This window comes from Neopsephotus bourkii, unplaced genomic scaffold (assembly GCF_033783945.1).
Source record: "Neopsephotus bourkii isolate Nb327-2 ecotype Australia unplaced genomic scaffold, CSIRO-AGI_Nbou_v1 NB_951, whole genome shotgun sequence".
Classification (NCBI taxonomy): Eukaryota; Metazoa; Chordata; class Aves; order Psittaciformes; family Psittacidae; genus Neopsephotus; species Neopsephotus bourkii.
Genome location: NW_026901445.1, coordinates 2,809,037 through 2,833,340, shown reverse-complemented (window position 1 = coordinate 2,833,340; position 24,304 = coordinate 2,809,037). Strand labels below are relative to the sequence as shown.

At 39.5% G+C, this 24,304-nt stretch overlaps 2 protein-coding genes across 4 annotated transcripts in view; one reads left to right on the top strand and one right to left on the bottom strand.

Annotated features, from left to right (window-relative positions):
- Window positions 1-24,304, bottom strand: part of MAPK8 (mitogen-activated protein kinase 8) — a 166,641-nt gene that overhangs the window by 63,353 nt on the left and 78,984 nt on the right. The gene's annotated exons all lie outside the window — the stretch shown is intronic.
- FRMPD2 (FERM and PDZ domain containing 2) overlaps window positions 18,631-24,304 on the top strand; it is a 61,655-nt gene continuing 55,981 nt past the window's right edge. For 2 of the 3 annotated variants that reach the window (XM_061358812.1, XM_061358811.1), the window contains exons 1-3: window positions 18,633-18,831; window positions 19,668-19,790; window positions 21,609-21,740. In XM_061358812.1, the coding sequence (XP_061214796.1) occupies window positions 18,669-18,831; window positions 19,668-19,790; window positions 21,609-21,740 (418 nt within the window). In that variant the 5' untranslated portion in view covers window positions 18,633-18,668. Of the gene's footprint in view, window positions 18,832-19,667; window positions 19,791-21,608; window positions 21,741-24,304 lie in introns of all 3 variants that reach the window. The other variant, XR_009726307.1, reaches the window with a different exon arrangement.

The following is a 24,304-nucleotide window of genomic DNA, read 5'->3' as shown; positions in this document are numbered from 1 at the left end:
GGAACAATTAACGTGAAGAGCTTATGCAATAAGTCCAATTAAATTTTCTTTAGTTTTACTAAGTTGGTTTTTTTTCTTCACTTTCTTATGGCCATCTCACAGTCACCCTGTAGCTCACTTTGCTTTTTTCTGAGCACAGAGCCATAATAAACCAGCATTTTTCAGACTGAGCAATAAAAAAAAACCAATCAACTTCCCTTCTTCCAGGTTTGGGGGATTTTGTTTGGTTGCTTGGTTGGCTTGGTTTTGGTTTTGCCAGACCCATCAAAATGCTATCCACATTGTTTATTGAATCTGAAGGATTTTGCTGCTTATAAAAGACAGCTCACCACCTTAGATCATCAGTCTCTGCTTTGGTGTAACACTTCTCTCTGGATTGGCAGGGGGCTGAAAGTGACATCAGTCTATAGGGCTTTAGATCTAATGCTCCCGTGTGCGTCAGGTAATCCAATTGAGTTCTTACATGTTGAGAGACCCAGAGATTTATATTGAGGCACTTCCTAAAAGCTGACTTTTATTACCTGGCGGGTGAACTGCAAAACAGGGAAGGGAAAAAAAAACCAAAACCCAACAAAAAACAAAAAGAAGAAAAGGAAGGAGTGTAAACAGCCTCAGCAGTCATGACGTTACCTTCAACTTTAAACCAGGAGCTGCTAGGCTTGGCTTGCAAGCAGGAGAAGGAACCTTACTGTTTACTCGCTTAGCCACTTGCCAGACCACAGAGTGCTTAGTTACAATATATAAACAAAGCAGTAGAAAGAGAAAAAGGAAGACAGAGAGAAACAGAAAAGAAAGAAGACAGGAGAAAAGAAAGAAAAAGAGGTAAAACCCACAAGAAACAGAAGTCCAAGCAAGTCCTGAAAATGTTTAATGAGACATTTACAGCTATGATGATCTAAACAATCAGTATTGGGCAAAAGTATAGAAGATTTCAGACTATTCTGGATGCAGCATCTGTCTAACTTATACAGGTAGGTTCTTGTGTATTTCTCTTAATCTCATTATCAAATAAATAAGCATTAAAGTATTCATCTTCTTGGCTTTGTAGAGCAGTTTCTAATATTTGCCCTTTTTAATTAAATTTCATTTAATTTCTCTCAAGTCATTAGCTAATTCTGATTAGAAGGCTGCATGCTTGTGTGCAAAATAACAATACAGAACTGGTCAGATTGTGGTACAGAATGTCAGTGCTTAGTCCCTTGTGCTTTCTCCTGGAGTTAGAAACATTTACCTATGGCAGAATTTCACTGATAAAAATTCAGAGTACCTCAGTCTATTTTTATTTTCTATTGAAGGCAAAGGAATAGTTACTGCTTTTATGGCAAAGATAAGTCTTCATTTGTATAACACAGAGTTCACATGATTCTGGAAACCATGTTTAAGTATGTTATTTATTCATGGATTTATACAGAGTGCTATGATTTAGGAAACAGGACTGAACTCCAACCACCAGAAAGATTACCAGTGATGACAACCTGTGACTAAAGAGTCTCAATTAAAAAACTTGTTTCCTAATTCTTCTCTACTGCTTTCTAATGTGATTTTAGGCAAGCCCCTGCATTATAGTTTGCAGTTTCTAAAATAAAAACAGCCTTATTTTATATCATTCTGGCATATGCTTCATAAATATTACTGATTTAGAAATTTTAATTTGAAAATTCCAAAGTAATACAAATAATGTTAAAGAACTGTTTACATCTAAAGTGGATCACTCATGACAGCAAACTGCATCATCCTCAGCAATGTGGTGAAAGAAGGCACTGATTCTTTCTCAGATGATAAAGCCAATCAGCATCAAGATCTGAATCAAGATCAGAAGCCTTAGATATTTCTCTACTGCAAACAAATGTATAACTGTAACACTTTTAGGACTCAAAAAGTAGCTTCAGAATACCTGTTTAACATATTAACTATAGGCAAAAACCACCTGCATTACTATGGTAGGATTAGCTGCTTGAGAAACTATGTGGGAAGCCTTGAGAGTATAGGCTAAAATCATGGCTCTTCATCTTTAATTTGGGACTTTATTTTTCTCTGGCACCTGAAGAACCTAGAATAAAGCCTGCTCAGGTCCTTTTACTTGCGTTACGGTGCTGCCTTTTAACGCCAGCATTGGCAAACCCTTTGATTCTTCATTCCTATCTCTGGAACAAGTCTGCCTCATTGAAGAGAATTTACAGAATGTATAAAGAAGGACATAAGCCAATGAGAAATACCAGTGTCGCTGGAGTTCTACTGTCTTACTATTTCCAGCACTGCAGCAGCAGACAGCGTTTTTGAAGCTTCATTCTTTGAAGCACTGGAATGTAGATTGTGTATTAGATGTATTAGATTCAGTTCTAGGTGATCAGTCTATAATGCTCTCTTGTAGAATGAGTTTTCAATGAAAGGTGCATGAAAAAAATAAAAGCATGACAGTAGTTTTCTGTTACAGATAGATATTCTATGAGGTCTTTTGGGTTTGAAATCACCCACTGTGGAGGTGATATGGCACATAAGCTTAGCAAGAACAAACAGAGCACCACTTTCTTTTTAATGCATTTATCCAGGCATATATTTTTATACATGTCTACTGAAAGAAGATCTTTCTGCAAACTGACTTCAGCGTAATATTCTCCTCACAGGTAGGTTTCCTTTGAAGTAAAAGGAATGAGAATTTGGCCCTCTTAAGTCTGATTCTGTCAGATGAGAGGTTCTATATTGCCTTTTGGCATAAATAACATTTTGTGCCTTTGAGAAACAGTGCCCATAGATCTTGTAATAAAGCCACCCTTATGAAATTCAGTGCAGATAGGCACATAACCACACTGCTCAGGAATCAGATTTCAGTTCTCTCATTGAAAGATTAGACTCTTTAAAGCCTAGCCCAACCCCTGAGAAGTTTATGATTTCCTACCAATGAAGCTTGGCTCTAATCAGCAAAGAAATTTTATCTCTTCTGAGTGCTGAATACTTTGCAGCAGTCTGGTTAATTCTCCCATTGACTAAAGTGCATGCCTCTAGAAAGGAAATAATTTCCATTAGAGGGTGAAAAAATATGTATCATTATGGCTATAATTCTTGTGGCATAATCTTTCTAAGGAAAAGTCATGCTGTAGCAACAAGGCAACTCCCTTATTGACTTGTCAGTGTTTACAGATTTGGCTCCACCTGTCTACTTCATTTGAACAGATTTTTTTCATGTCATTTGTTTATTCAAATTATAAACCCAGAAATTTCCACCCCATATTTCAGAAAGTTGAATTTCATACTTAATGAGGTTCATCTCTCTGGTATAAGAAATGCAGTGTGTACTCTCCAAAATTATAATAAAAAGCATAGAGTCAGAGTATAACATTTATGTATAGAATATATGTGAATAAATAAGGTTATGATTTACATTCATTTTAAACTAGATCTTTAAGAAAACATGCTCTTTTCAGTCTTTTCCAACTTTGCGTGCATCTATTACTTATTGGTATCTTACGGACAAGCAGCACTGAAATATAGTAGATTGAACTTGAGCAAAGTAATTAGTAATTATTCAATTTTTTAATCCAGTTATTATATTTCCAGGTAATAAACATGTTGTCATGAGTGATAGCATGTATCAAGGACTGACTTTAAATATAGTAAAGGCTTACTATTGGCCCTGAGATGCACTGTATACACAAGAATCTCGAAGTTTAATTTAGACATTTAAAAAAAGTCTATAAAGTACACAGTAAGAGTATCTGATCTTCCCAGAGTCTTTCCTTTATTGTTTCTCTAGGATATTAATACCGTTATGACTAGGATATTACTTTTAGTGCGCATAAAACCAATATATTTAATTGTCATTTCTCAGTAAATTATTTCTATACTGTATTTTTGAAAAGCTTAATTTTTCTCATGGAAGAGTACTGTTCTTCGAAACCAAAATATAGCCTGAAGTATTAAACCAGAACTGTCATCAACACAGTAGAGGCTGTCAGACCCTATCCAAAGCTCACAATTACAGACTGAAGTGATCATCTTTTTTCCTCTGTAGCCAATTGTATGTTATAGTTTTATGGATTATTATAAATCAGATGCAAAACAGAACAGGTTTAGTGTTCTCGTTAAAAGACAGTTTGGTTCCACCTTTCAGTGCCTCTTCAGAATCTCCTACCTACCTAGTTCTAGTTATTTTGGAGACCAACACCAAATCTCCATAGAGTATTCCAAATGACAAGGTTTGGATTTGTTTGGTTTTTTTTTTTTTTTAAGGAAGCATACAACATGCAGCCTGGAGCATCAAAAGACTGTAATCCTCATGTGAAAATTGTTCATTTAGGAATGAACAGTGTAGACACCCTTGAGTGGGGCAGAATTATTTCACTGATCCCAAATTGTCTGTAGAGACCCAAAATCAGTTTAATATGTATGTACCGTGCAGTAATCTTGTGCCTCTATTAAAAGGAAGCTCTATTTTCCAGTTTCAATTCAGAAATGATTCTGTACATCAAATATTTAATCTTTATGCATATTGGGATATTTTTTCATTTTGAAAAACATGTCTGGATTCACATTTATAGCTATATAATATTTAAGTGCATAATGGGAGTTCAGTTAAGTACCTTCCTGCAGATAACTCCTACAAAATGTGGAGAGGTGATTCTGGCTTTGGTTCAGATTTGTGCCAAATGCTGTCCCTGCCACCACAAATCAGGGAAGTCAAAGGCAGCAAGATCAATGCTAGCTGCATCCATTTCTTCTCCACATGTGACTACAGAAAGTGTTCTGCTGGCATCATGTCACATCAATATACTGCTAGGCTAGGAAGAGACTTTTTAGAATTCTGTAGATTTACTTTGAAATTATCAGTGATTATTTCAAAACTATAACTCAATTCAAATATTAATATTAGCCATATTTTTAATCCTCCTAATTTTGTATTCTGAGTTTGAGTTATTGCACAGCAAGTCCTGAGATAGGCTGCAAGAACGTTTTTGGGGGTATCTGGAATATTTGATATTATAAAAGCACTTGTCTTGCCCTTAGTCAGACATTGTGTTTCAATTTATTTCTAGTCTTCAGTGAATTTTCAGTCCCTTTTGATTAAGTTTATGAACTCCTATGTAATAAAAATATAAAGATACAAAATCATCACTGGGCTATTCTTAAATACAGCAAACTTCAAAGCAATGAGATACTGCAAGTTATTAATCTTTGAGGGGTGGAACCACAGAGTAAAAGCAAGAGATAGGACAGACAGACTGATTTTATCTGGGTCAAAGTCCTCACCTGGGTGTGTACAGAAATTACATTACTTGCTATGTTTTTAACCCATTGTCCAGCACTCCACGTCAAGCAAAAGGATGCTTACTAAAAATGCACTTTTCTAGTAACTTTCATTCTAAAGATCTTTAAGAATTAGCAAGTCTGTCCTGCTAGTCTGTTTGCTGTGTACTCCTTTTCAGCCTTTAAAATCAGTCTATTAGCCCTCCAGCAACCTAGGAAAATGTCACTTCAAGTTCCCATCTTTCCTGGCATTTGATCAGCCTGGATTTGAAAGCAGATTTTTGCTTGACATCTTTCAGAATAGCACCTGAGGTTCTCTGGCTATGTCCATCTTCTAAAAAGTGATTTTTTCCTCTATTTCATTTTTCTACCCCTGATACAAGAAGTCTTGCCTTTGGCTATACTGAAGAAGGACTGGGTCCCCTTGGTTTGGTCATTTATTTATAGGAGGTGCTTTTAGACTATCAGGCAGTACCTGAGGCTTAAGGAGTACAACTAAGAAATAGGATTTCAAGAGCTGAAATTGATAGAAGGCTGAGAAAAGTACTGTATCTAAAGAAAGTTGGCTAAAAACCCATCTTTTTATAGATTTGTGTGTAGTTTTATTGCTTCAGTGCAGCACTAGAAGAAACAATTCCTCATCTCTAAAGTTGCCCTTGAAAGTGACCAATGGAGATTCAGATACTTACCCACAGTGTAGTGGTTACATTAAGTAAAATCAGTATTAGCCAACTTCATGTGTCTTCATGTGCAGAGGGTTTACACCAGCTTACACATACTGTTAAGAGTAGACAACTTTTTCTGGATATAGTGGTGAAAATGGTAGAGGTTAAACTCCAGGCCCACACTCACTTGCCTGTCAGTAGAAGCCTACACTCACACTCAGTCAGTTTGGTGACTGAGGTTAGCAACCTCTCATCTGCCAGAGGACTTATTTATGTGGCATCTCTCTGGCTCACTTGTCAAAATCAATTAGTGACCTCTGGTACAGGAGCTGTGATGAGCATGCATGTCCAAACCATAAATAGGGAATACACCTTTCTCAGGCACAACTGCTTACAAAATCTATGCCTATTTATAGCCTTCAGCAATTTAAAAGCTGGTTAAGTTTCCAGCTAGGTATTTTTTGATCTACAGATAATGAAGCAGAACTGGATTTTCAATCAGAAGAAAGACAAGACCGCTGCAAGAACAACTTCCAGACAGTAAAAATTGAAAGGCATTTCTGGTTTGACAGAAGCCTTTCCAGTTCACAGAATGCTTGGTTGCTACCCAAGGTTAATCCTTTGTTGCCGTTCTGTGTATACAGAAACTTTTTGCCAAAGTTCTCATTTCCAGTTTTTCTTCAAGATGCCCCAATAGGACAAATCTACCCTGCTTCATGCCTTTAAAAGTAGACCAGAAACAAACTTGACCCCATATTTTCAAAATCTAAATGTGAGCTCTCCTTCCTCACCATCTTAGTCACTGCTGTGTCCTATAATGTCCCTTTTTCATCTGTTTTTTTTTTTAAATCATCATCCAGGTAATGAATTAAGACTTTCATGCTATGGAAACTGATTCTGCAGCTGAACAAATTCCCAACTCCCTTTGATATGGTTGCATGAAAAGGGCTGTCGTTTATGAGGCATCCAGATGCCCCATTCCTCTTGAGGATATCTAATTCACATGTTTGGCAAGGGAAGGACAGTTTTCTTAAAAAAGCAAGGTTTTAGCTCTTTTGTTTTATTTATACAGTCAACAAAGTAGCAAAAGTAAAGTTGCTCCCTCACATTTTACTAAGACTGCCAAATCTTATAAAGCCAAATTGCACGTGAAGTGACAATGGCATATGAAATTACTAATGTGTGATTGTTATTAAGTGTTAAATTCAGATGCAAAGCTGTAGTTCATTAACTTTTATAATCAATTCAATATCTTTCATTGACCCTAGCTTTCAATGACTGAATGAAAGCTTGCAGTTATGATAAAAAACATATATAAATACCAAAATAGAATAAAACAATTTAGAAAAAAATAGGATAAATTGGTGGATGTTTGTGGAAAAATGATGGGTCAGACTCACCTCAGCATACGTTTCATATCTATACAAGAAGAGTAGATTAAATTCTCCCAGGGGAACCTTTATTGACTAGACAGTCCATGCAGTGAATGAATGTATTGCAAAGATTAGAATGGAGAGGATATTTTAAGCTAATTTGCCTATCTGGATGGTACTACCTTCTTCTATAGAAGTCAGCAGAAGATTTGTCTTTGACCTCAGAGCACAAATTGGCACTGAAAGCCCTTTGCTACTTTTTCCAGGCACAAAATGTTAACCTCTATATCCTGGCCAAACTCCAAAGTGGGTGATTGCATTCTGCTGCTCTAATTTTTCCCTTCAGGCTCAACTAGATCTGCTGGCATTGCCTGATGTGTAGGGTTACTGCAAACAATCCAGTCCCTTTTGCAAGGTTATTGTTAACTTTTTCCTCCATGCCTCCTAATTTGTCTGCTTTGCCTTATCGGTTGTAGCTTGTTTGAAGGTCAGAATTGTTTGGATCTGGATCACAGCTTTTATTAAATCGAGGGACCATGAATACGTGCAGTGCTACAGTGATAACATCTTTATATCACTTTTACTCTCATATCATACACATAGCGTAGCCTGGCTGTAAAAGGAAATGAAATGCATTTTTTTGCCCAAGCACTCACAGTTATATTTTTGTCAGGTATCACATCATGCTGATCTTGAAAGCCAAAGCTCAAAAAATACAGCCCCAAATTACAGGGCATTACAAGTGGGTTTAAAAATCAATTGCCAATTCAAATATAAATTAACACATTCCTTAACTTTATGTGCCATTAAAGCAATAATTTATTACACTTTAAAGAGATTATGATTTCTATTGCCTTAAAATCTTACAATATTTAGAAGTTTGCACATTGTTGCTAGCAGTATTCATTTAATTCATACTTAGTATTGATCTGAGACATTAATTTTACTCTTACTAAAAACATTCACTGTAAAAGTTAAGCAGATCTGGTCTTACTTTTGATTTCCTTTTGGCTCTATGAGGTTGTAACACCTGCACTCTACACAGTTGCTTATTGAGTTAGAAATACCAGCACTGGAATCACTTGATATAAGCACTTCTATCTAAAATGAAGGATACAGTCAGTGCTCCTTCCCCCAGCACAGTCTCAAATAAAACAGCAATAAGTACAGGCTGGTGGATTTCCCATATGGAGAAGCCACCCAGTTTCTAGCTCTGGGGATGTGAATTGATTGCTTAGTCCCAGTACCACAGGGTTAAGTGAAACACTATCACAGTAATTTATTATTAAGAGAAATGGTGATGGCTTAGATTAAGAAGATTTGTCTGTCTCTTCTAATTAAGGTTAAGTTCTTAAGAAGCTTTACTAGCCTTTGAAGCTACAGAGACTAAAATTAGGACTCTAGTTCTGTTTAAAATGTCACTAGGTTGGTCCATAATCATATGGTGATTGCAGCAAGGGATCATTCTTCCAGTGTGATTCCTTGTTTGGAAGCTAGTGAGCCAAGACAAGACCCCATAAATCAAAAGTCTGGTTAGTCTATTAATCAGCAACAAGTTGGTCCTCCAGAATTTCATAATGCTCTTGCGGTGACCCCTTGAAGACTGCATAATGAACAGGACGCTGGCAAAGAAACCAGCTGTAAGACACAGGAGTTTCTATTGCTATTTCTATTTCTATTCCCCAAATGGTAGCAGTAAGTAAGTGAGCTGTGTACAAAGGGTGAAGAAATGGTTGGGGGGGGGAATCTGTTTTCAGGCTGTAAATGAACTCATTTTACACTGGTGTTTATAATCCTGTATGTGACGATAGCTTCCTAGGCTCTTGCGTCCTCACTTGGTGGTCAGACTGTCCATCAATCTAGACAATATCAAAACCTCAGAGCAATAGATGGATCACTTCCAAATTTTCTCATTATGCCCCTGTTTACACAGCATACAACAAAACTGAAAAACAAAAAAGTAAATTAAATCCAAAAGTTTTTAGCAAATTTTAAGCTTGGATTCAGTTTTCCTTACAGATGTGTAGACCTAGAGCAGCTCTGCCTAGATTAGTAAATTATAAAAATGTGAAATTGATGAAATGGAAAAATCAGACCAATTTATGAAAATCAAAACCTTCTTTGACAATATTGAGTATGGTAACACATTTGGAGGTAAAGAAGCCTTGATACTTCAAGTTACAAGTCAGTTTCTAATTAGCTGGGATTAGGAAAATACTTTTCTGATAGGTAAGACGTTAAATTATGATTCACTACAGAATGCCTTTCTCTATATTATCTGATGCTGCATTGCATTTTTGGCCTGAGACAAAACAGGAAGTGTGTGCACCAACATTCTTCTGAAGTATGCCAGATCTTACGAACCTGCCAGAAAGGACAGTGTGCAGGGAGCCACTAAACTCCTATTCAGCAGCTCACTAAGGGAACAATCTTTTAGTTTGGTTTAGTAAAAGAAAGCAAGTTTATATGTGTATTGGTATGGATGAATTTTGTGTCCTGAGTCACAGCTATCTGACCAAGAAAATTTCTCATCAATGAATCCAGTAAGAGTCTACAAGCTTTTACTAATCAATCTCCTGAGCAATGAATGAAACTCAATTGCTCTGTTGGACTGTGTTTACAAACATTCCATGTTACAGTGCATCTCTTTTGCTTTGCAGTTCTTTTTCTCTTAGGTTAACTCTGTCATGTTTTTATAGTCAAGAGCATTCAATTAAGCAGCAAAATCAATGCCCTACTATTCATATAACCACTCACAAAGTCTGAACAGCATGTACTCATGGAGGATCTCCCAAGTAAAATCTATCTGCCCCAAATAATCTTGTGATTCTGAACAGCATGTATTCATGGAGGATCTCCCAAGTAAAATCTATTTGCCCCAAATAATCTTGTGATTGGTCTCAAATGAGGAATAAAAGGGCTCCAGAAGATTACAGGGAGTCACTTAGTTCAGACCCCTTTATTCACTCTTACTCAAATTAAGATGGCGATGAATGATACTTACCTTTACTGAACAAAGAAGGTGGTTCACAAAATACTGTGACAGAAGGATACAGTTGTGACCAGTCTTCTTTAGTGTGTCCAAAATCTGGTTTCTGTTGCAGCAGGCATGAGCAGTTCCTGTGTGACACTGGCAGAGGTCCTGTGGGCAAGAGGAAGCCCTTTGGAGGAAGAAGAAATATGGGCACTCTTGTACTTGGCCACAGAGCAGCTTCTGGACAACCGTCACAAAGGTGAGGTGAAAAGTATCTTCTTATGCTTTTTACTGTTGGAAATTCATTTTTGAGTTCATTTAGCTTTGTGGGGTGGGGGGTGGCGGGAGAGACAAAAAGCATTAATGGCAGTATTAGCATATTGATAGTAAAAATGCGAAATCTTTCAGTGCTGATGCCATTGCATGCAGACCACTCTGCCTGCATGAGAGATCTTCACAGCATTTTGTTTTCAAATTACACATCAGATATTAATTCATCTATGTACAACTATACCCAGTGGAACAGAACAGAAGTGTCCTTCCTAAAGTCTGAGAAACATACACTCACAGAAAGTGCAGTGCCAGCTAGAATCATGTCTTTCATGTTCCAGCAGAGGAGAACAGGCAAATCCACATGGTTCCTCATTCAGCTAGTAAGATACTTTAATCCTTGATGATAATAATGACTTATCATAGTAGCTAGGCAAGTCTTCATGACAAATGCTTGCCAAGCAGGCCAGCTGTACAAGAAAGCACAACTAAGCAACCTGTCACATTTTGAGAACCGTTTATGACAATGGATATTCTTTCTGAGGGGGGAATGAATGAGATGTGTTCTTACCTCATGAGCAAGTAGAACCAAAATACAAAATACTGAGAACAAGTAATAAGTAACTTCTGCTATAGTTGGAGGGGTGAACTTTTATTATCAACTGGGTTTTAATGGACTGGAACACTATAGGAGGTTGCCTATACCATCAGTTCTCTATTAGGTAGTCTAACAAGAGGGTAGAACATCACAGACAAGACAGGCACCAGGAATGTGCAAAGAAGTGCAGGACAGAGATACCCACCTGGATAGATTCAGCTCAGGTCCATCACAGCTTATTAATTCTGTCCCAGATGCTAAACTGACACTGCACTCCTGATTTCTAGTTCAAAAAAAAAAACCCCACCAAAACCAAAACCGAAAACCTAAAAAAACCAAACCAAAACACAACAAGCAAGCAAGCAAACAAACAGAAAGACTTTTCGGATATCTGTTGAATTCGGATAATCAGCCTATGTTCCCTATGCTGCACCAGATAAATTTAGGATATTATGATGAGAAGATGAAGAGTAAGCCAAGAGAAAGTAGCTATCTAGAACCAAGCTGGTCTATAGGTTAAGCACAACTGCTCAAACATGTCTTTAGAGAGCTCAAGTCCGTAAGTGATGCCAAGTTGGACTCATTCTGAAGCTGAATCCCCAGTGCTACCATTTCTTGGAGGGCAGCGAAGGTAAACTGCCTCTGCATAGCATCATCCCAGTTGACTGAGGCATATCTCTGGCTCCACGTCTCTTAATTACAGCTATACTACTTCTGGAATCAGGCTTTTCTCTAGGCTAGTACTGCCACATTTGTTCTGCACTGTGCTTGAATCTTGCTAAACCTGTTGAGGGTCAACACTTGCTATAGCAGTATTTCCAGTGTGTTTGAGCACTAACTGGTTAGACAGGTATGCTCACTCCTTGGCTGGACAGCAGTACAGAAGACTGGGTAATCTCCATCAATGCTAAAGTACAAGCTGGCTACCTGTTTCTAAAACAGACAAATTTCCCAGCACATGCTAGTTGCATTTGCATACAATATTACAGCAAATGAGGAAGAAGTGAAATAGGTTAGCTGATGTTTGTAAGACCTTTAGTTTTCTAAAGAAGCAAATGCCACAACTGTTGCAAATACCAGCAGTCCATAAGTCTTGAATCTCTATGTCCTCTGGCCATCAGAGTCAGATGGCCCAGTGATCACCGGGCATGTCCACAGTGACAAGGCAAGCCTGAGGTTCTTTTGGGAAGTTAGTCAACGTCTCAGGATCAAGTAAGTCCACAGTCAGGCAAGGCATAACTGGCTAAGCTGGACACAGGCACACCTTCACTATACCTCAGGCAGGGACTCAAGGCCCTAGGCTGCACTTAACTGAGCCTGGGTCTATGGGCAGAGGATGAGGTTAGTTCGCAGGTGAGGCTGGTCAGGGTCATTAAGGCCTGTTAGTGTCCTCAGGACCTTGTCAAGTTTAGGAGTCTGCATTTATGATTTGAAAGCACATTTGTTTGAAATATCCCCTCTTTTAAGAGATCTGACATGCAGACAGAAAGACTGAATGTGAATAATGCTAACATACCATGGCAATTCTACTAGACTGCTAGAATCTAGTCTTAGTTTTCGTTTGGTTAGCTTTCACATCTGCATTCTGGTAAAAAAAGAAATAAAAAAATCCCAAACTTCAGGTTAGCTGAAAATTATGTTTCCACTCTACAAAAAGTTTCATAGGTTAAAGCACTGGGACTTGGGAAGCTACCTTGGCTTCTGTTGACTGATGTGGTTCAGTCATCAAAGCTGGACTCTGAATCAGTTTCTTCATCTCTACAATAGGAATAAAGATACTGAATCCTGACATTGACTTTCTGGCAAAGTAACTTGGCTTTGCTAGACACAATACACTGAAAAAGAGGTTACTAAAATGCAGAACTGACTGACTATAAGGAGCACACAGAACAAAAATATATCACCAGAGAGATTTGTAATGTGGTCATGCAACTTAATGGAAACTACTTTAAGGTCTTTGCAAATGCCAGTTCAAAGTACCCATGCTTTATTGGAAGGAGTGTTCTACTCCTCAGATACTCTCTTGTGCTGTGCATAAAAAAATCTACCAAAAATGTCAGTATCTCTGGAACCCACGCATGGGATGTATTTGTGCCTGTCCTTAGGCTTCAGAAATCCATTGAAATCAATATGTTTGTATGTGTGAAATGATGTGAAGGAGGAATCAAGTCTTTAACCACCACTGAATTCCACCTGACAAAATGAGCCAGGCATTACTGTGGGGATCTTTTACAGGCTGCCTGATCAAGAGGAATCTCTGGATGAAGCAGTCTATAGGCAGATAGGAAAAGCCTTATGCTTGCAGGCCCTTGTTCTCATGGGTGACTACAACCACCCTGAAATCTGTTGGAATGACGGTACGGCCTGGCACAAGCAATCCAGGAGGTTCCTCGATTGTGTGGAAGACAACTTCCTTCTGCAAGTAATAGAGGAGCTGACAAGGAGAGGTGCCATGCTTGACCTTGTGCTCACCAACAGGGAAGGGCTCATTGGAAATATGGCACTGCAGGGCAGCCTTGGATGCAGCGACCACAAGATGGTCGAATTTGAGATCCTTAGGACAGTGAGAAGAGCGTGCAGCAAGCTCACTGCCCTAGACTTCAGGAGAGCAGATTTTGGCCTCTTCAGGAACCTGCTTAGTAAGGTTCCATGGGATATAGCCCTAGAGGGCAGGGGGGCCCAAGACTCCCGGTTGGTCTTCAAGGATCACCTGCTACAAGCTCAGGAGTGTTGCATCCCAACTAGAAGGAAATGCAGCAGGAGGGCCAGGAGACCTCCTTGGATGGATAAGGAGATGCTGAGGAAAATTCAAATGAAAAAAGAGTCTTATAGAAAGTGGAAGCAAGGACAGACAGCCTGGGGATGTTGTCCGGGAAGCTAGGGACCAGGTTAGGAAAACTAAGGACAAGTTAGAATTAAACTTGGCTAGGGATATTAAGGATAACAGGAAGGGATTCTGCAGGTACATAGCAAGTAAAAAACAGACTAGGAAGAACATAGGTCCCCTCAGGAAGCTCTTGGGAGAACTGGCTACACAGGATTTGGAGAAGACTGAGGTTCTGAATGACTTCTTTGACTCGGTCTTCACTGTCAAAGGCTCTGACCGCACCACCCAAGTCTTTGAAGGCAGACGCAGGGACTGTGAGAATGAGGACCTTGGGCCCACCGTAGGAGAGGAACTGGTTCGATACCATCTTAAAAATCTGAACGTGCACAAGTCCATGGGACCTGATGAAATCCATCCACAGGTCCTGAAGGAGCTGGCAAATGAAGTTGCTAAGCCACTGTCCATCATATTTGAAAAATCATGGGAGTCAGGTGAAGTTCCTGAAGACTGGAAAAAGGGAAATATAACCCCCATTTTCAAGAAGGGGAAAATGGATGACCCAGGGAATTACAGACCAGTCAGTCTCACCTCTGTGCCTGGCAAAATCTTGGAGCAGATTCTCCTGGAAGGCATGCTAAGGCACAGGAGAAACAACAAGGTGCTTGGTGACAGCCAGCATGGCTTCACTAAGGGGAAATCCTACCTGACCAATCTGGTGGCCTTCTATGATGGGGCTACAGAACTGATGGACAGCGGTAGAGCAGTTGATGTCATCTACCTGGACTTGTGTAAAGCGTTCGACACTGTCCCACACGACATCCTTGTCTCTAAATTAGAGAGACATCAATTTGATGAATGGACCACTCAGTGGATAAAGAACTGGCTGGATGGCCACACACAAAAAGTTGCGGTCAATGGCTCAATGTCCAGCTGGAGACCAGTAACGAGTGATGCCCCTCAGGGATCGGTGTTGGGACCAGTCTTGTTTAACATCTTTGTCACTGATATGGACAGTGGGATTGAGTGCGCCCTCAGCAAGTTTGCCAATGACACCAAGCAGTGTGGTTCGGTTGATACGCTGGAGGGAAGGAATGACATCCAGAGGGACCTTGACATGCTTGTGAGGTGGGCTGATGCCAACCTCATGAAGTTTAACCATGCCAAGCGCAAGGTCCTACAGCTGGGTCGGAGCAATCCCAGGCACAGCTACAGGCTAGGCAGAGAAGAAATTCAGAGCAGCCCTGCGGAGAAGGACTTGGGGGTGTTGGTTGGTGAGAAAATGAACATGAGCTGGCTTCAGTGTGCACTCACATCCCAGGAAGCCAAACGTATCCTGGGCTGCATCAAAAGGAGCGTGACCAGCAGGTCGAAGGAGGTGATCCTGCCCCTCTATTCTGCTCTCGTGAGACCTCACTTGGAGTACTGTGTGCAGTTCCGGTGTTCTCAACATAAAAAGGACATGGAACTGTTGGAACAAGTCCAGAGGAGGGCCAGGAGAATAATCAGGGGACTGGAGCACCTCCCGTATGAAGACAGGCTGCGAAAGTTGGGGCTGTTCAGCCTGGAGAAGAGAAGGCTGCATGGAAACCTCATAGCAGCCTTCCAGTATCTGAAAGGGGGCCTACAGGGATGCTGGGGAGGGACTCTTCATTAGGCACTGTAGTGACTGTACAAGGGGTAATGGGTTCAAACTTGAACAGTGGAAGTTTAGATTGGATATAAGGAGGAAATTCTTTCCTGTTAGGGTGGTGAGGCACTGGAATGGGTTGCCCAGGGAGGTTGTGAATGCTCCATCCCTGGCAGTGTTCAAGGCCAGGTTGGACGAGGCCTTGCTGATATGGTTTAGAGTGAGGTGTCCCTGCCCATGGCAGGGGGGTTGGAACTAGATGATCTCAAGGTCCTTTCCAACCCTAACTATTCTATGATTCTATGATAAATGAGCATGATTCCACTGACTTCTGGGTACATCTCCATGAAAATTCATTGATGGGTTTGGCTATGCAGGTGAGACACCAGCAATATAATTTTATAAAGCACAGTAAAATTAACACTAAAAACTCCATTATTTTCTTCAACATTTTTCAGATCCTGCCATCTGTGTGATTTGTCCATGGTCAGTACTACTGTCTGCTGAAGGAAATCTGTCCTTCCAAAACAATGCATCCCAGACAGAAGCTGTACCTTTCAGTGCACCAGAATTGCTCCAAAGACAAAGTAAAAACCAGCACATTGGACTAACAAAGGTAAGGTATATTAGAAAATAAATCTTGATAGTACCTCATGAAGACAAGCTTGCGGGTTTTAATGCAGTATACCAGGTATCTATTGTCAAATTCTGTTTCTGATAACACTCATTACGCTACAGTAAGAAAGATTTAGATGTGTCTTGCAGCTTGCCATTAGATAGCATGCATGTCATCATCAAAATAAATTTTAGACATCAGTCCTCAAGATCTACACAAATGTATTATATGTAAAGGCCCACAGAAAGGAAGAATATTTCTATGAACATGATGTTTGACCAGATATGGTAATTGTAATTACAGTCAGAGAGTGGAAGCACTCCCAGGAAGTCAGAAATATCTTCAGCTTTGTTAACAATTTACTTTTCTTCTCCCTGCCAAATAAGTCTCTCTGGAAAGACAGTAAGATACAACACTCAGGTATGTATAAGATTTACAAACCACTAGGACTGCATAACTGCATACTGCCCTCAGGCAGAACACAGTAGTTTCAGACTCCTATGTAACCAATCACTTTGACGCTATGCAGAAACGTAAAGCTTTGGAATAGATGGACATGAGTGCTAGTTAGCTCCACAGGTAGGAGAGAGCTTTAATGACCAACGAGATTGCTTCAGAACTAAAAAGGAGTTAAAATTTCTTTTCCTACTCATCGCATCACTGGATAAAGGGAAGTCTGGGTCAACCGCTCAAGCTGAACAATACTCACTGCATGCTACCTAGTCTGTAAGCTGAGTCACTATTGTACTTTCATATGCTTCCTCTAGTCTAGCTTTTTTTTTTTTTTTCAACATTTCTTTGGCTTCTGCCTTTGGTGACCAGAGCCACAAAAGGTGGTCTCTCTGGTACAACACTTTTCTGTATTTAATGTTGACTTCATAAAGGCTTTCCTTTTCTGTTTTAACAGATGTTGGTGTATTCCTTAGGAATGACCCTCTATTGGTCAGCAGACTACCAGGTTCCTCCAAACCAGGCCAGTAACACATTTTTGGTTTAGAATAGTCATAGAATAGTTAGGGTTGGAAAGGACCTTAAGATCATGCAGTTCCAACCCCCCTGCCATGGGCAGGGACACCACACACTAAACCATGTCACCCAAGGCTTGGCCTTGAACGCTGCCAGGGCTGGAGCATTCACAAATTCCTTGGGCACCCTGTTCCAGAGCCTCACCACCATCACAGTAAAGAACTTCTTATATCTAACCTGAACTTCCCCTGTTGAAGTTTGAACTTTTATTGTGTTTTATATTAGTAGATTCAAAGATTGAGAGGCATAATCTGAAATCTCAGAGGGAGGGGCTTTATGTTTTGGACCACTAGAAAAAATTGGAAATCCTATGTCAAGGTCCAGACTTCACCAAAAATACTAGTTAATCCAAGTCAGAAATTTAGTTGAGCCTCATCTTTACTTTCCTTTTTTTCTCTCTCTCTTTCTCTTCAAAAAACAGAATTTTTCGAAATAAGATTAATTGTGCCTTGCTGTTAAGAGTGAAGATTATTTATTCCAAGGCTGTAATAAGGAGCAGATTCTCCAGGGAAGTGGCTGAGTCACTGTCCCATGAGATATTTGAAAGATGTGTAGATGTGACACTTAGGGACATGGTTTAGTGGTGGATTTGCAGTATAAGGGCTACAGCTGGACTTGATGGTTTAGAGGTCTTTTCCGATCTAAATCATTCTATGATACTATGGAGCGATGATTCTAAAATCCTGCTAAACCCAGGACAGAAGGGCTAAAAGAAAAACATCATGTCCACATGACTGTGGTGCTGTGCACATTTATGTGCTTTTTCAAAGAATGGGATGCTACGTAAACTGAATGACTCTCCTTATTTCTGTGCAAATTCTACCAGTATCTCTGCTAGTTGAAATTTTGCATTTCTTTGTACCCAGAATTCTCTCAAAGAATTGTAGCACACATTTTGCTTCATTTCTGTATCCATGCCTTTAACTGCATGGTTTTTATTTGAAAAGCACAAACTTTTAGTAGATCTAACCTCCCTTTTGTGGGTATACATGGTCTAAGAGAAAAAGCTCTATAAGCTAAATGACCCTAAAATGTAAGTATCTCGTCTCTGTGGTAACAGTTTCGGCAGGTATAACTCCTCACCTTTTTAAAGCTAATGCTGTCACATATCTTACTTGCATGAATCTTTTAAGAGTCACAGTCTAATTAGCAAAGCTGTGGAGAAATTGAGCTGTTGTCTGTCATCAGGAAGCCCCTATACGGCCTGATGAGTTTCCTTGTCAATGCCAGTTCCCTCTGGATGCCATTAGTGGCGCCATTTAGTGCTGTTATGCTGCCTCTATGGAATTTTCCCAAAATCTGAAGGAATTCGCTGCCCATTTCTCACCCAGAGTAAAAGGTTTACAGAAATCCCTTGTTGCAGTTTACAGAGAATTTCAGATCACTGGGAGATGTCATTTAACAGTACCTGTATTTTGACTCAGTCCCTCCAGCTGAGTGACCAACTACACATGCTCTTGCTGACACTATGTGAAGATCTGCCACACAAAAGACTTTCTCCTGAGTCAATTCTGGAAGCATGTGAGGCACATCAGAAAGAAGCTGCTTTCTTACCAGCCAATGTCTATATAAGAAAAATGGTCCAGTTTGCTGTGGGAAGTGTCAGTGAGGTAGGTACTACTCTCATATATAATCTTTGGTGAGAGAGAAGAGCAGCGTCGTGGTGAGCAATTGCTTGAAATTAATGCTTGTATGAATTCAGGAAGTTAGATTTGGTTTTAGACTTCTAAGCAGGAAATTGTGTGACCATGTGTACAAGCAAATGAAGCAGTTAAGCCATCTCTCACACCACTCTTACACTCCTGGGAAACAACACAAACCCAGTTTGTACCTTCATTTCTTTTGTTAATATTGAAGCAATTATAACTTTTACAGAACCCTCATATTGGCCATTTGTCTTTACACAAAAGATTTCTCTGTTGCCCCTCTGGTTTCGGTCTTTGAGAAATTTGAAGAAATCACATCTACATCATATTGAGAATTCAATTTATCATTCTTGAGTGGAACTGAACACCTGCTGTTCAATTAAGCCTGACCATGTGAAGTTTTTAATAAGTGAGCACCTGAGTCTTTTTCAAGATTTGAAATATCAACTAAGAATTTTTGTTGACAAGCTGAATGAAACTGGAAAATACACTGCAGGGTTGTGGGTTTTTTCCCTGTTTTCAACCAGTATTCATTAATATTCTGAGATGACCTTTTCCCTTGCACTCTTTATTACTCTATTTCCCAGTGTAAGAGAGAGTGTCCCCTCTTAACCACAGATTGCATGAGAACAAAAAGCCATCAAAACTCAATCCTGCTTTGTGTTAATCTGAGAAGATGAAGTTGTTTATACCAACACAATCAGCAGCCTCTGACAAGCAGAGGGCAAGGATCACTTCAATATGAGAGTCCGAAGTCCACATATCGTATGACATTGACTTGCAGTACTACTGTCTTCTAGGCAGAGCGGGTAGTCAACGAAGACAGCACAGCCTCTCAGCTTAACAGAAGTCATGTGATAAGGAAAAGGCTGCATGAGAAAATATCGGACAGCTCACCACTGTACTCCCAGATGAATTTTCACCAAGGTAAAAAAAGACTTACAATCTGAACTGTGTAATGAGGATACAGCCAGCCTTTTCTGAGTCTTTCCCAGGTTAGGCGACTTGTTTAATTTAACGCTGTGGTGATTACAAGTAGTGTTGGATAGGATATTTATTGCTTTACATATAAATGACTTCGTAATGGAAAGACTCTGAGGCAAGTCAGCAAGGTTTCTGTTCCTTATTTCCACAAAGGACAGTAGTCTGAGGGCTGTGAAGCAATGATAACGAATCAGCTTGCACAGATTCACCTCTTAAAGCACTTTGCATAAAACCTGTGCATATAAAAAAGCCTGATTTTGAAACTGCTTTTTATATGGAATATGCTGTTATATTTGCATACTCCAGTGTATTTCTGAAGGTAAAGAGTGGGATTCTGTGAAGTTATCCTGTTGCCATTAAAGAATATATATTCATGCTTCCTGATGGATTACTCAAGCAAAGATTTGTGGATTCTTTTTATTTTAGTTTTGGTTTTGTGTTCAGAGATGTTTTATAAATTCAAACACGGATTGCTGGAGTGATTTCAAGACACAAGGCCAAATCCTGCTCACTATATAAATAAACCAGCGTATACTAATTTCACATTTCATTTGACTAAACTCAAGATTTTATTATCCCACAGACTAATTCTCTAGCTGTAACTAAATGTGAGCTTCAGGTTCAGATAGTTGTTATTTTTTTCTAGTCTCTATATTGTAATGTTCACTTCAACAAAAGTCTCTAATTCTGTGCAAAAGCGAAGGTTAGAGAAAGCTATGAGGGCATTTTTTTTTTTTATATGCTCAGTATTAGGCATATGAACAATCCAATTCCTATTCAGCAAATCACATGTATGTCCCATTAACTCCATCTAGAATTAAACACATGCTTAAATACCTGCACAACATTTCTGTCTATTAGGTATTATTGGTCATAAGAAAATGACATTCTTTTGAAAACGTACAGGTAAACCACCCTTCAAAGCACATCAGCTCACTCATTCAGAAACTGAGTTTATAGGTTCACACTTGCATAAGCTGGTAAAAACTCTGCTACTGCCAAAAGCGATGGTCCCATCCTCAACACCCTATTAGTTTCAAATTCCTACCATTTCCCTTCTACTGGTTCTCATGATTATGTATCTGGGGTGATCTCCATGTTTTCTAGGGATTCAGGTCATGTGGCTTACACTGAAGGACTTCAATGAATCAGGATGTTGATTACATTGAGAATGTGTGAGCCACACTTCTCAAGGCAGCATTCATTTCTTTCTTTGTATTTAATTAAAAATTACAACCTTCAGAGGTTCTGGAAAAGGGAAAGAGACAATGCAACCAAAGTAAAGTTAAGGTGCAACAAAAACATGTACTTCCTAATGACCTAGAATGACTCCTTAATGGAATTTATGCAGCCAACACTGCTAGTGGCTTGTCTCTGGGCACTCTCCATCCCGCACATAGAGATAATACATTATAGCTGAAGGTTTTGGGTCTCAGAATGTAAGAAAGGAGAACTGCAGGTTATCTGCACTTTGCAACCTTTCCACATAACATGTAGAATAGAATTAATATGTTAATTTGTTTTATTCAGAATGTCTTAGGAGAACTATAAGAACTATTTTGGGTCAGAACAAGATTATGAAAGTTGTAGAATGAAGTTACCAATCTTTCCTTTGTCTTTAAGGAGTTGAAGTCAGTGTTAGAAGACAGTGGGCATGGACAATATAAAAATTAGTTAAGCCAAATGTTACTTACATTACCATGCAGATACAATGATTTATAATTAAAGTATGCGATTCACCATATTTCTTTCTGTTTCCAGACAAAGGGTCCAGATTAATGAATTACAGTCAATCAACAGAAGATTACAGACAACTCTCTGTGGACTACAGTGACTCTAATAGTATTTCTGAAAGTACATCTTTGATACTGTCTAACCGAGGACACAGGAGAGGTAAGATTTTCCTGAAAGATTATGTTTATGAACTAAATACTCATCTCTTTTGTCCCCCGAAATGTAAGAATGCCCATGTAAGAGCAAAAAGTTCCTGTTGCCAAATGCCATCAGCATCGCCTGACAAACCAAGCTTACATGCCAGCTCCCCATCTCAGAAACATGCCCTCTATTCCACAGTTACCCTCCCTCCTTTTTTCAGACTTTTTTTTTTCCATCCTGCCTGGGGCACTTCTCCTGAGCTTCCAGTCCCAAGAAGCTGTACTTTGGAGTTTACATCTTCACTCTATGAGCCTCTGTAGGTAGGCTCCATAGGTACTAGGTCCTCCTGTGGCATGGATTTAAATGTGTTCTGCAAGCATGTGTGGTTTTTATCCTAGAAATTTCCTCCCTATAATCCTAACATCCACTGTTTTAGTTATGATGCAACAAGGTATGCACACCGACTGGTTAGTTAGTTGATGCCATAAATGACAGAAAACTGCTGAGTAGTCCTTGCTTTTTCTCACGGGGAAGCATTAATTTGGGTTTATGATATCCAGCTGCTGATTGTCATGAGATTTGTAGGAATGTATTACTCACACTCTTCCAAATGTGAAAAGTTTAAAATTTTCTAGGCAAAAATTAAAGGCATAGAGCATGATCTCAAGGCACAAATTTCCCTAGGAAAGATAGCAAAAAGCCCTGGGTGCCAATTGCATTATCCCAAGCCTGCCAAGAGATGATTTTCAGAGAGAAAACAAATACTTCCTGAGAAACAAAGCAAAAACCCAAACAAAACACAAAACACAGCATGTAACAGCCTCTCAGCCCCAAGCCTTTAGCCTCAAGGATGAGGAAGGTAAGGCTACTCATACAACTGCTGTTGATACTCCTTAAAGGCACTTTTCTGAAGCTCCAGAATTACTTTCAATATCACCAGCAATAAACCCCTGAAATTGCAGCTGCTCCCTATGTGATGCATACGTGTCAGTCACAGACCTAGTGGCACACAGTGAAGGTAAGCCTAGGAGGCTTTTTTGTAAGTCTTTTTAAAAAAATGACATAAACTTGACAATGGCTCATTCTGGTGACTTTGTGCATGTCTCAGTCTTCACTGATACACTGGTAGCTGTTTCTACTCAGGATTTTGTAGGAAAAAACTAAATTACATGAGAAAACAACGTGAGAACTTGTTTGCTGCAAACATTCTTTCATGAGATAATGTATTAGAAAAATTCATTCTTCTCTGAAAAAAGATATTACCACCTAGTAGAGCACCATTATCAAGAGAGACCAACATTATTATATTAATCATCTACAGGATCAACATCTTTGAGGGCCACATGTTACTTAACAACAGGAATGTGTTGGTTTTGTGATCAAAGCATAGCAGTCTGGCCACTGAAATTAGTCACCTTGTCTCAGTGCCATGACAACTGAGACAGAAAAACTAAGGGGAATTTCATGTGCTTGTCAAAATGTATTTACACAATTATGTGAAACCTATAGTGTAAGCAGAGAACTTTGCAAGGCTTTATCTTTAAAAAGCACCTAGTTTCAGAACACAGGATTGAATCTTAACTTTGGTAAATCATAGAATCATAGAATGATTAGGGTTGGAAAGGACCTTAAGATCATCAAGTTCCAACCCCCTGCCATGGGCAGGGACACTTCACACTAAACCATATCACCCAAGGCCTCGTCCAACCTGGCCTTGAACACTGCCAGGGATGGAGCATTCACAACCTCTTTGGGCAACCTATTCCAGTGCCTCACCACCCTAACAGGAAAGAATTTCCTCCTTATATCCAATTTAAACTTCCCCTGTTTAAGTTTGAACCCATTACCCATTGTCCTGTCACTACAGTCCCTAATGAAGAGTCCGTTCGCAGCATCCCTGTAGGCCCCCTTTCAGATACTGGAAGGCTGCTATGAGGTCTCCACGCAGCCTTCTCTTCTCCAGGCTGAACAGCCCCAACTTTCTCAGCCTGTCTTTATATGGGAGGTGCTCCAGTCCCCTGATCATCCTCGTGGCCCTCCTCTGGACTTGTTCCAACAGATCCATGTCCTTTTTATGTTGAGTACACCAGAACTGCACACAATACTCCAAGTGAGGTCTCACGAGAGCAGAATAGAGGGGCAGGATCACCTCCTTCGACCTGCATATTTGGTTTATCTCAAATTCCAAATTTTGACACTACCATTTGTGGCTTGAAAACCATTTTATGCATATTTTAGCAATGTGTAGATTTTCTAGTTTTTAAAATTGCAATTGGTGGTTGGTATACTAGAATTCAATGTCACATTTTCGTGTTGGAATTCAGAGTGAGGACTCAGGGTGTAGTTAATGGATATTTTATCTAGAAAAAAAAGCTGACCTGTATGTGTGTTTCCACATAGCTCATCTTATCACCACTGCTTATGTAATAGTTTGATATGCAATTCTTCAAATATGATCAATGAAATGGTCGAAGCGAAGAAAAATTTAACCTTCCCACCTTTCCCTACAGGATTTAAAACACCTCTGCTGCTATAAGAGATGTTCACAGAACTTGCATAACCTTTTCTGGTTCTACAGCTAA